The 13,657-nt window shown below is 42.4% G+C and overlaps 1 protein-coding gene across 1 annotated transcript; it reads right to left on the reverse strand.

Annotated features, from left to right (window-relative positions):
• Positions 1-5,334: 5,334 nt before the first annotated feature.
• T265_00919 (hypothetical protein) lies at positions 5,335-12,891 on the reverse strand (the record flags this gene model as incomplete). Its single annotated transcript, XM_009164814.1, has 3 exons — positions 5,335-5,514; positions 7,525-7,620; positions 12,847-12,891. 3 exons carry the CDS (start codon positions 12,889-12,891, stop codon positions 5,335-5,337), a joined length of 321 nt encoding a protein of 106 aa, XP_009163078.1.
• Positions 12,892-13,657: the final 766 nt, after the last annotated feature.

Below are 13,657 nucleotides of genomic sequence, written 5' to 3' on the forward strand. Positions count from 1 at the left end.
GGCCGCCTCACGATTTAGTCGGCATGATATTCAGGATATCGTGGTGAGCTCCAAGAAGGGCGAAATCGGTCGTGGGCTGTTGATGAGCTTGCAGCAACCTTGTGAGTAGTTATCTATATGAAAATATACTGGGATATCTCGTATATCTTACCAACTGAATCATGAAGCGGACGTGTGCAGCCCATTCAGTTGTAGAATATCATAAACGAGAGATTCAGTTGAGTCTCTCGTGAGAACCAAATTGATTTGCAAATGATTTCTTGAAAACCTAGATTTTAATTTTTCTATTTTACGTAGTACATCGGAAATGAGTCCTTTCACAGCAATACGATTCTTACAGTTATATGCTCCTTATTCTGATAAAACCGCTTCTTTCTGGGTGGATGTAACTCATCCGTTAAGGAAAAATAGCTTTTCAAACAGAAACCCAATGTGGAACTATTATAAAATAGGCAAATCAAAGAGAAAAATGCCCAAAGCGGAGTATTTCAGCACCCTTGAGGGCGAGCTTTCAGTTTATCAACCCCAGGTGCATTAAGATGTACTGGACTGGACTACAGAAGCTATGAAAGGGAGTAAATTGATGGCGCAGCACAAAAATGCAAACCTCGAAGGTTACGGGAGGCTTGCAGAATGTGTCCCAATGCAAATCGGGCCTGCGGGCTGAAACCAACAATGTTAAAGCTCTTCACGACAAAAAATTAGGAGTGATGTTGGGCGCAGAAGTACAGTGAATATCGCAAGAAAGTCTCTGGAATATAACCTACAAGGTGAATTATATCCCTGTGCCAGTATTTGGAAGTAGTCAACTAACTTGAACACCAAGTCTGTTTTAGATTGATTTTTGAGGGTTCTCATGCAACTGAATGGAAAATGAGTGATGCTTACTGAAGTTGACATGTTCTTGATTTATTAAAATTCTCCTATATCCTTCTTTATCGATTTAGAGTATTGATTCATTGAAACTTGGGGCATCCCGTAGAGTGCATATTAAGCAAGAACATTTTCATATGGTATCGACTCCTAAAAACATTTTTAAGTTCTGAGTTAGAACATTTCGGCATTTATCAAGTATTAGGGGAACTTGGTGTCCAAAAAGTTGGTCAGGCACATAGGCGTTCGGGCTAAACACAAATCTATGTATACACTAAATTTATGCCCCGGGATAACATAATACAAGTGGTTACCAAGGCCTTCATCGATTTCAAGTCAAAATATTTTCAGTTGCGCATAAGTTCAAGTGGACGTTTAAAAAACTGTTGTTTAAATGAAATTCTGAGAGCTATGCTTTTCCAAAGCAGGGAAAAGTTTTAGTGAGCTTCGTGCGAATTTCGAGCGACTGCATCACACTACACATACCAAGCAAGGCTAACAGGTTTTACTTCCAATAGAACAGAAGCGTTTCGTTAAACCTCTGCTCAGTAGTTTCCCCAAAACCGCTCACGCAAGATCAGCTCACAGATTTACAGAAACTAATATATTCAGACGTAAACGGCACCCAACAATTAGGCATACCTGGATTACGTCTAACGAGATCCTCTGCTGATAACTGACTGCAACTTGCAAACTTTTGGTGTGAGTATCATCATAAGACGAGCTTGTATATGTCCGACCCGAGGAATATTTCACTGAGCACACGAGACATAACAGCGGGACATAGTGGTGTTGTACAGCAGAGTACGGATGGGTACAGTGTAACATAGATTTTATTGCGTACCATTGTATCTTACGGCTTTCTGTATCGCAGTAGAACAGAGTGATGTTTGAACTACTCCCCAAACGTTCGAGAATCCATTCACTATTTTTTATCTAAGGCCGCCTCGTTTCCTGCCACGCGGTATAACTTTGCACTCATAGCTACTAATACCGTGCCAATCTGTTACCTGCGTAGGGATGAAAGCCTTTCGCTGCTGAGTCTCTTCTCAGCAAACTCGAACTGAGCAGTTACAAATTAGACAGTAAAAGTAAACATCTCATATGTACACAGTCTTTAAAAGTGGGAAATTCTCGCACGTATTCTTGAACTTTCCTGGATATTCAATGACCATTACACAACTGTAAACGAACACTGCAAAGGAGTTCCACAAGTTCCATTATAAACTTCACCTTCCATCAAATGCTTGGGCGGAACTTGGACATCAAACATAGGCTACTCGCATGCTTCATCAGTAGTATCCAGCGCCATACCCATATCCCACCAACTGTGCTCGATACCCGCAAGACCCTATCAAGCAAACTTATGTAACGCTTGGTTATCTTTTCTTCCATTATTATTAGTTTTTCTTGCTTTGTCATACACTAAAGATTCACCTCTGAGAAAATAAGGCAGTTCTCAACGTAGCGAGACCAATGCTTCAGTCACTGTTTTTTTGTTATTTTGTGACAATGTAACCGAGGACCATTTTCCCAAGCGGGTCACCTCATTAGGGCCTGAATGACTTCAAATAGTGAATGCGATTGCATCGGTGTTCTGACGTTGCAGGAACGTCATAAGAATTTAACCCACCATGTGAGGACCATGGTTATGACTATGGGAAGAAATTTAAGACAGCGAAAATTCGAGACACCCAAGCTGCATGAGACATCTAGTAGATACCTGGAGTTATTGGTCCAATTTTGAGCATTGGTCTGTCATACGTTGTGTCGTTGGTGTGTATATGGTGGTTAAACCAACGCAATCTGAAACACGTATGCGACGATCAGTCACCAATTTGAACGTTCCAAACATTTTCGATTTATGGTGGTAACAAGAAGACAATAGCATGGCGAGTGAGGTGATTCTTCTTTGGTTTTCACGTTTTGATCAAAGCCGTGCAACAAGATGATTATACATTATTGTGCGTCATCTCATCCGTGAAACAGTTATCTTGGTTTGTGAAGGCAAGTCCCACTAAGCAAAAAAATGTGTTATTGATGGGTAAATTTTCACCACTTTCGTTTCTATCACAAAAAGCGTGAGCTTACCCACATAAGCAGTGTGGCCCTAATATATTTCAAAATAATATTGTGTTAATTTTTTTACGCAGAAAGCATGTCGGTATGTCAGACCATCACTACACTTTACTCAACTGCGTACTGACGATATCACCTTGATAGAGGAAGAAAGGTTCGGGCCAAGAAGCAATTATTCACAAAACCTGAGCTGAGAGCATGCCGCTAGTTGGCAGTTAGTTCGCACTATCTAAGATAGAAGAGTTGATTCGTTAGAAACGCGGATACTTCCGGTCTTATTTACGTACTACATATTTTCCACCTATGTGTCGGTCAACCTGCACATGTTTGTGGGCAGCGGGGAGCCTAAGGCCCTTCGGTCAGATGGCTGACAATCAAGTGGCCCAGCGACGTTTGCCTGTGCGGTGAGAAGGGGTTGGGAAGGGACATCGGTGGACGCTGAACGGCGCGGGCAAATGATACTTCCCGCTTGCCCAGGCCGAGGAAGGGGGTTTGGTTGAGGTACCCCACCTTGAGCCTTCGACTCAAAAGTCTGACCCACAAGGCAGTGGGAGGACGTAGGGTTTTGTTCGGGGACCCTGACCCTAGCCTCTGACTCAAAAGTCTGACCCACGAGGCAGTGGGAGAATGTAGGGTTTTCTTTGGGGACCCTGCCCGGAGCCGATGACTCAATAGTCTGACCTGCTCGGCTGCAGGGGGTTGGCCTAACCCGAGGGCGCAGGGAATAAGGCATTACTGTCTCATTCCTGATGCGGCTGCGCACAGCAGGTGCCTTTTGAGCAGCACCGGGCTCTTTGGTTTTAAAAGTATTTCGACCGTATCGGATAATGCGCCGGCGGTCACGGTCAACCGTTGGGCGATCGGAGTGTGCGGTTTTTGGGGCCGACCTTTTCTAACCCGTCCTTCCTCGGGGGAAGGCAGCATCGCTGCTTCCATAAATATGGACATGCTGGTCGCCTGGGGGAAACACCTTACTGCCTTCACACTCCTGTCACAGAGGACAGTACGACTTTACCCCCAGACCGCCCCGTACCACGATTGCTCGTAGTACGGGGTCTCGCTGCTCTTGGTCTGGCTGCTCCCCTTTGGCCTTCCTGGCATGGTTGCAACTTGTGAAACGAAGTTCCAGCCAGTGTAGCCCGCGGGATCATTGCAGCACTCAAGCCCGACCACCACGTCTAGGTGGCAACAGCACATACGCACAGCACAGGAGCCTGAGCACGTGATTCCCAAATGCACAAGCATAAAGATTCCTCAAAGAATTTTGTTCGAATGTACACTTGAGTGCCTCGGGAAACGAATCCTATTTGCAAACAGGAAAGCAAAGTAGAAACCTCTAGTTATCCCTCCATTTATGCTGACCAATCAGATGGAACGGTGGCTAGTTCGCAGCCGCTTGTTGACCCGTAATCCTACATGGCGTGAACTGCGTCTCACAAGCACAAGATGCAACATCTGACCATTTGCATACGTTTGCTGATAGGTGCGATTGGCGCGTCAATCCACAAATTGAATGCCTTGAAGTAACGACCAATATTTTAGACCTCGTTCCGAAGCAATATACTCATCGTGAGCGAATGGTTTTGCGGCGATTCAAAATATAACAAGAATAAACAGGAATAAAGGAAAATTAAACTACTACTTCAGAAAGGTTGATGTGGGATCGGGGGAGATAATTGTTTGAAAAGATTGGCAAAATTAAAACAAACCGCTAAATGGAAGCTTCAGAAGCCTCGACAGCACAAATTCGCACTACCCGCACTAAAATTGGGTCTTGCGTTCAGCCGTGATTAAGGACGATTTGCTTGAAAGAACGAGATATACACAGACAAGTATATCTCGATTCTCAAGTCAAGCACTTCTATTTCGGCCGGTGCGTATAACAGCTAGGCTGTGGGCGTAAATGAACGTTTGTCCCACTAATTGGTTATTGTTACAGTGTATCAGGTAAATCTCCAACTTGTCTACATGTTTAGTCTATCTAACCAAGTTGTCGGCATTTCATAAATGTCACAGAATAATATTTTCTGTGTACCATTTGTCATGTCACGTGACCATCACCTGCCATTGAATGATTAGACAATTTTTCTTGTGACATTTCCTCTCCACTGTTGGTGTGGTTTTTAAACGGTGGTTTTTAAATGCAAAGCTGCGGTTGGACTATTTACTTGCTTATTTAGTATTCTGTTCATAGCTACACCAATCTCGTTTGAACGGCCGTGTTCCTGTTCGTTCTGGCGTAATCATTCCGGTGAGTACACACCAAAGGGAAGCACTGAACTCGAGTTACGCTCTTACTAGAGCTAATCAGCAGCGCATATCCAATGGCCGTGCCGGAATTTGAACCTCGGACATCTGACATGCGAGGCGAGTGTGTAACCACTACTCCACCAACGCACGTTGGACGCGACGCATCTGAATTTTCACGTCTGAACAGGCCAACGAGTTCAAACTTGTGATCCGTGTGCCCAACTCATCGAACGACGACCCAGCAACTGTCCTGGTTATGACGATCGATTGACCCGCCAGCCAGGAATTCCCGGTCAGGTAGCGTGGCACACACTTGAAACCCACTGGGCGGAATTCTGGTTGCAATTTCGGGGTTTCGCGGGGTAGGCATTTTGTTCATAGCCATACCATACATTTCGCTGCATAAATAATTCTTTAGGAAATCTGTGACTTGGGGATTGTGCATGCTTTGTTTTATTCTTCATGGATCATGATGGAACGTTTGTCCCGAGAATAATGTAACAATCCAGAAACAAGAAGATTACTCAGAAGCTCAATATTCGGAAGCTGACTACCAGAAACAGTTGTTTATTGATATATTTTGAGTACAACAGTCTGTCACTGGAGAGGCAATGCGTGATTAGGCTCCTCGTTTCTTCCCATAAATTTCGGACTAATAGTTTAGTACTAAAAGTAATGAAAACAATATAATAAATTAACAACTATTGAACAAAACTGCGTAATAAAGCGATCTGACGAGGCCGGCATGCCAAAACACTCACAAATAATGGCACAAGGTTTTTAGAGATTTATCCAAAACGTTTATTCATTTTGTTCACCAAACAGAAAACAAGCATTTTTCAGGCAGCAAAATTTGTCACAAAACTTATTATTCAACTCTGTAGAATGTTATTATCTTTATGCCTAGTTTTCGCAATTCTGACTGCAGACGAAACAAGTGCACGGCACGTTAGATAAATATTCGCATTTGTTTTCAATTAATCAGCATTGGTATGACAAATGAGATACATTATTTTGGCATTATACAAAAAACTACTGAGCAGTGTCTATGAACATTTACTTTTGTTTTTATTATTCAAACGATTCCCATGCTCAGGAAACATTTTCCAACCAGTAGATTGCGATGTATTTTGCATATGCTGTCTCCAAGTCGGGAAGCGGAGCAAATTCTCACAGACGGAGAAGATAGTCTCATCAGTCAAATAGCTTCCTGAGTGTTGGTCACGCCCATGGGCATCCGATAACTTCTGGGTCTACTGGAATTCTCAGTATTTTGCCACTTGGCGAAACAACGTTAATGAATTTATGAAGTAGGTGGTGCTCTCAACCAGACACTTTGGTGTTGGACACGCAAAACGGGCATCTTTTTACGTTGCTCATTATGAATTAAGTCCTTGAAAAAATGTGTGCTGGTGTTAGCGAATATACACTCATTTGCGAACTAATTTGCTTTTTCGAGAGACTCACCTGGAACTCAGCTAAATTTCTCGTCTGTAATCTTCTCAAATGAGTGAATATTAGCTAATTTCGTGCAATTTGGTTCCAAGTAGAACATAAGGTTGACGGAAATCCGGGGAGTGCGCTTGCCTGATGATCCCCAAAAAGGGCGAAACCGTCGGCGGATTTTCAGCAACCTTATGAGTAGTACATTACAAAGGTGTTCTGGTCTTCGCCATGAGAGAAGGTCAAGTATTTAAAGTGTGTCAATTTATGGGGTCTTAAACATATAATGTAACACAGTGTTGTCTGAAATCGACATTGATATTTATGTTGTTTCCAGATATTCATTGAAGGTGCATGTTAATTCAGCAAGAGGTAGCTGGCCGCCGAATCACCGCAAATAACTGGAGTATTGTTTGAGCGAAAAACTTCTACAGGCCTAGTGAATAAGTTACAAGGTTGATCGTGCACAAAGGCCATCGGTGAAACAGTCCGTGAGATTTCCAATGACTAATCGACTTGAGAAGTACAAGCTTTGGTTCGCGTTTGTTCGTTAGTAGGGATGACTAACATTTAAAATAGATTGAGCGGGGACTTTTTCATTAAATTTTGATCGGAATTTTCAGGCCTTATACGGAATATGCCTCTTGGGTGTCGTTCACAGATTTTGTTGATTTGTGTACATAAAGGGGTGCCAGAACAATAAGACCGGGACTAAAGTTGGGGCTTTTGGTTTGATCACCGAAAACAGCGCACCGCCTCGTGTTATTTTGGCTCATCTGAAGCCAAATGTCCGCGTTTTTTATGGAACGACTGCTGTTCCAACCCAGTCCTTGTCGGGTCTTGGTGTCGGGAACTGTACCCGTTTTGATGGCCGCTTACTATACCCCCACTGTGCTTCTGTGCGTCCAATGTTTTGAAGTTGCTTTTTTCCTTTAAGTTGTGCTGCTCCTCGGTCAATTTCTCATGTGCGCAGTGCTCTTAACCTGCCAAACTTTGTTTAAACTGTACTAAGATAAACCGTTCTCGGGTATGCTGAGGAGCAGTTTAAGACCGCACGACTATCTGCTGAGTTCTGGTAAGAAGTCGGTTTTTGATGGATATGCTTGGCTGGAGAGATTGGAAGCAAACGAGGTGAAACACTGCGAATAGATTAATCGAAGAAACAAACATGGTCTTTAAGCCTGATCTATATAAATAATTTTGAGTTCTGGTAAGAAGTCGGTTTTTGACGGATATACTTGGCTGGAGAGATTGGAAGCAAACTAGGTGAAACACTGCTAATAGATGAATCGAAGAAACAAACATGGTCTTTAAGCCTGATCTATATAATTGACGATAAGCAAAGGTGTGCCGTTTCGTGGGAATAAGCGATTTGACTTGAACAACAGATATAAAAATTTCAAACCCATGCGGTTCTCGAGACATTTTAATGCTGCTTTAGCTCATCGTGGTACTGACGTTTTTCGGCGGGTAAAATAAATCTTCTTGACTCGGATGGATATTGTTGCTTTTTCTACAAAAGCGGAAAATCCCGGCAAATTATGGCTGGGATGAATTACGCTAGTAAATTTTCTTGAGGTGTAGTCCCTCCTTTGGGTCTGTTAAGGCATGTGTGCATGTGTGTTTGTTTGTCAAAGGTCACAATATTTCCATGAATCTACATCAAAAAGCAGTTGACAGATTAGCTAGATCTGGTTCGGTGTACATTTCAAAATTCAACTTATTACGTTAAACAAATCCACACGAACGTTGTTTGACGAGATAGGAGATTTAAAAAATGTCAGCCAAACTATCCTTGAAATTTAATATATTTATTTCCACTATTTTGAAAAAAATATTATTAGTTTCATTCATTATATCAAGCGGAATTCCTCCGAAAATGCAACAAAAAATCAAACGGAATTGGCTTGTTCGAACTTTAGTTGGGACGCTCATTTGTGTATGCGCGAGAGTGAAATGTTCAAGATTTCCTCTGTAATATTTTTAATGTTTACTAATTATTCAAACTAACGTATTTGTTTTTTTCGATTTCCCCAATGTCTTTGTATTTCTAGTAACAGCTAGATGACAAGAATTATACCGTTTTTTTTTTCCGTAATTCCAACACATTGGATTGCTACTTTCCTAATGCGCACTGTGTCGCAACACTAGCGAAACACACGCACCTAACGTTACCTTTGCAACGTCATCTTCTCCTTGTCTGTGCTTGGCATTTTTATCACATTCCAGCTCTAGTGGTTATTTCAGGGGCTAAAACAATCTCCACATGAAGCAAAAGTAATATCACTAGGGGAAAATATTTGGTTCCTTGTACAATGCATTGATTTTGGCTTGGGTAGGTCAGATTGACATCTAAAATTGCTGCATGCTCCTCCGACTTTGGAAAATAAATAATACAACAATTCCGGATGCTTTTGTGTCAGTCCTTCACTGGTTTTGCAAAACACCTTGCGAAACAGACCCATTTGTGTATGATTTCTTTCATTTTGAAAAAATGGCAGTAGGTCCAACAGTTGCGGAAATAAAAGAGAATAATAAGAAATAAATTGTTAACGGAACTCTGATTTTTTTCTGAACGATGAAAAGCGACATTTTTCACAGCAGCAGTAATCGACAAAAGATGCTTTTGCACCTGAGTTGGATCAACGCTACCAAGTTAACATAAACGGACAGATTTAATTCATCACGTAATTTGTTTCAAACGATTAGTAGGGGAAGCCAAACACCACAGTAGATGCATGTTTAATATGATCGCCCAATATCCCAGCTTCGTCCATCTGAAATCCTCTTAGCTGCGCGATTTCAAGTAAACCGAAAAACTGGCATCATTCGTCTTATCAAAGCAATGCAATATCTATAATATATTTTTTCTACTGACGTGGCCCTTGAAGCATCTCCATTTGAAGCGTATCTTAAATGGGGGACTCAACTGAAGTTCGACTGAGCCTCCCTACGAAACCAAAGTAGTGTGTAGATGAAAGAATTTCGTGAATTGCGTCTAACTTGAACTCAAGCAGAACACAAGGTTTACAGAGGAAAACTGTGGGCTTCGCTTGGCTCATAATCCGTATGAGCGGTGAACCCGGTCATGGGCTGTCAAACTTTAAGGTGACTTCGTGAACACTGCCTGGAAATAAAGTATTCGCTCGAAAACAACAAAATCTAATTTCATAGCGATCTGCAATAATCCCTTCACGATTATTTTATCATAATGCCTTCTGTTTCCAATCTTACATCGCCAATGTCGTATAAACATGGTCTAAGAATATACGTAAAGATTGGTCACTTGCAGATGCAGAGAATTGTGAACCATCAGTTGAGAAACATTTGGTGTTCAGAATGAAAACACGATTAATGGAACATCAGGGCACTGCTCCTGCCTGGTGTGCATCGAGAATAACACAACGAACATTTTAAGTAGTGTTCTGCTAAGATGATGCACACGTTTCTTTCCGGAACACTCGTTGTGCAGTTTCGATTTATGCTGATGGAGCGGAAAACCCACTATTATCTTCTTTCGGCGGCGACAACCCTGAAACGAGCGTGCTCCTGGCCCCGGCGCTGGCGAGCTTTCCACTGGTAAGTGGTGCACGACTGAAGAGAGTACAATCTTCCCGTGTTTAAAAGTAGTTTCCACACATAGGCAAGTGTTCACCTGATTTTTTCACTCGTATCAAGGTCATCTTGTTCACTAAGTCTGATTTATAAAGATCGTAATTATCGAATTTCCGACCAGCTAACAAGAAGACCATATTTCATGACACGAATAATCTAGCATCACAGTGTGCATGCACAACTGATCGAATTATTGCGACGTTCTACGTCTCCCAGGATCTTGTGAGCCTTTATGCCACCCAATCCAATTGCCAGGTCGACATTTTGAACTTAATTTGCTCATATCTAGACCCATGTGTGATACTTGGGTATATTAACCAAAATATGGTCATCAAGTTAGTCGCAAAGTGTGTGAAACTATTCTTCTCCGACCAGCTAACCATATTTCATGACACGAATAATCTAGCATCACAGTGTGCATGCACAACTGATCGAATTATTGCGACGTTCTACGTCTCCCAGGATCTTGTGAGCCTTTATGCCACCCAATCCAATTGCCAGGTCGACATTTTGAACTTAATTTGCTCATATCTAGACCCATGTGTGATACTTGGGTATATTAACCAAAATATGGTCATCAAGTTAGTCGCAAAGTGTGTGAAACTATTCTTCTCAAGTTTGAAAATCTCAGAAAGCAGTAAGGCTACACTAAATCCGCTAAAAAATTTCTGTCGATGCCGTATATTGTCAAACGTTTGTGAAGTACCAGCAGGCCACATCAAAAGATGAACCTGAATTTATTTTAAAAACAACGTGCAGGCAGAGATGGGTTAATAATCATCCGTTTACAATTTGAAGCAAATTACTGCCTAGTCTAACAGGATTTTGTTTTTACTGTGTGACACTTACCTCCTATTATCACGTTATGTTTGTCTGGATGGAACGCTACCACTTCATGTTTTACACGCTGTCCAGAATTGACTTACTGATTAGAAATTGACGTGTGACTACACCGACAGACCTAAGCTCACTCTGACCTTAACGTTCTGTTTTTTTCTTCTTAGCTTGAAGATCTGACAGTTGTCATAGTGATATAAAGACAAAGCAGAACAAAAAGGCAAAAAATATGCGTGACTATCGATAGCTAGACTCAGTGGTGTCTAAGCTGTGCAACAAACATGAAATTTACTTAAACGTTTCGGTTGACAAAATCTGGAGACTCTAAAAGTGAGATGTTTCGGTGTTTTGCTATTACTCATTGTCCAGACAGGCACATAACTCAGAAAAGACCTGTGAAGTGCAGTGGACAGATGTTGTGGAAATCAGACAGAAACCCGTCGTGAATTTTTGGCTTGGGAGTTTGTGTAAACGGTGTGCCATTGCCATTTAGCGTGTTACAGAAAACTTGTTTCCGTTGCAGTCGTGCAAAAGCTAACGGGCTATCCAGAGATTTGGTTTTTGTTGAACTATCGACAAGCAAGAAACGGTTGTACAAATGTAAACGTCAACGAGACATCGGGTGTCCTAGATTTGGTAAACGATTTATCTCGGATAGACAATTGAACTTTGCGATCATTAGAGCGTATACGACATATTTCATCTGGGCAAGGGTGTGGAATTATCTAGGCTTTTAGATCCCGTTGTGGAAAAGAAACCTTCCAATTTTCAGCATTTGGATTTGACTCTAAGTAGTCAGTTTTTTACCAAAATTGTTCACTGAGTATACAACCCTTCGGTCATCACACAGCTTGCGGGCACCAGCCCAAAACGACCGCAGGTGTTGGCACTACTGAAGCCATGCAACATCCTGTGTTATAACCCTTTTCGCACTTCTTTCGAAACAGTGTAAACGTTTTGTCTTGGATTACGTCACACGTACCCAGTTCTTTTCTTTACTCCTTCCAAGAATTTGTTTCAAGCAGATTCAGGCTGTACCATTCTGCATCACTGTTTTTCCACACGGGTTTATGTCTGCTTGACAGACAGTCCAACCCTCAATATCTCTGGCGAAGAACAATGATTTTGTTGGTTAGACTTTAGCAACACAAAATTTCCTCACTTGCGCCCCACGGTAAAACGGAAGTAGTCGATAGTTCGATAGTCAATTTGGAAACTGATGCTGGTTTTCCCATCCCATGAGTGCTGATGTTGTATAGGACTTCCGCGATAGGTTTTCAGAGTGAGGCAGCCAACATTTTTGGATGAGGTCGTGCATGTGGGACAACTATCGGTTCTGAAACTGCATAAATCTTTTACTAATTCATATGTCGAACGAAAACCTGACTGCTCTGCTCAGTGTAAAACTGTGTAGGTTTTAGTTAGTTTCGAACTATTAGCGGATGTCCGGGTTGCGGTTGTTAGAAGCTATTTAGGGGCGAGTTAGAAACATTCATCAAACCATGTGATCAGATATATTCGGTCCTTTGTCTTACCTCATCTGACCTCTCAGCAAGCCATTCGTTGTGCAGTCGGAGTGGTTATTGCTAACTGGATAACGACTTAGCACATTTGCTTTCGCCAGTGCCGAAATGCGTATCGGAAACGGCCAAATTGAGCAGCTTTGGTGTGGTAGTACTAAAAAAATGCTGCTCCTCCGAAGCAGCCCTGACTGGCGGGTCAATCGATCTTCACAAACAAACAAGTTACTGGGTCGTCGTTCGATGAGTCGGGCACACCAATCACATCGCTCATGTTTGAACACGTTCGCCTGTTCAGACGTGAAAATTCAGATGCGCCCGACGTGCGTTGGTGGAATAGTGGTTACACGCTCCCCTCTCACGTCAGACGTCCGGGGTTCAAATTCCGGCACGGCCATTGGGTATGCACTGGTGATGAACTCTAATAAGAGCGAAACTCGAGTCCAGTGCTTCCCTTTGGTGTGGACTCACAGGAATAATTATGCCAGAACAAGAACGCGGCCGTTCATACGAGAGCGGTGTGGCTATGAACAAATCATTTCACCCTTATGATCTGACAGGCTGTTTCAAGCCCGCGCCTGTGTAACACAAAGTGCGTTGTGTAGCCGAAACGAGACTACGATATCCCAGCTGGTTCCTGACGGCCTCTGTTACGTTAACCTGCTTACAGTGCGTGCTGGGCGAGTGTTGCTATTCTTATTTAGATAAAAAATTTTGGTTAAGTGAACAGAAAGAAATGATGGAATACACTGGACCGACGGAATAAAGCCAAGCCCTTTGGGCAAACGACCGTTGTGAGAGTTATGGGCATACAGTCACATTCGAGAAGGCGAGAATCATTCAGGCTGAAACATGGGGGAGCGACGTACCGCAGATACACGCTGTAAATTTCCTGAAACAGATCTGTGGTTTTCCTTTGCTACACGAGTTGGAAAACACTGCGAATATTCGTGTTTCAAAGAACTGTTTATCAGTGCTTTGGAGCGGAAATGAGGGGTTTTGCCCACATTCTGAAGAACGCGGCTGTGAAAGCAACTTCA

The sequence above is a fragment of the Opisthorchis viverrini genome, assembly GCF_000715545.1.
Source record: "Opisthorchis viverrini unplaced genomic scaffold opera_v5_9, whole genome shotgun sequence".
NCBI lineage: Eukaryota > Metazoa > Platyhelminthes > Trematoda > Opisthorchiida > Opisthorchiidae > Opisthorchis > Opisthorchis viverrini.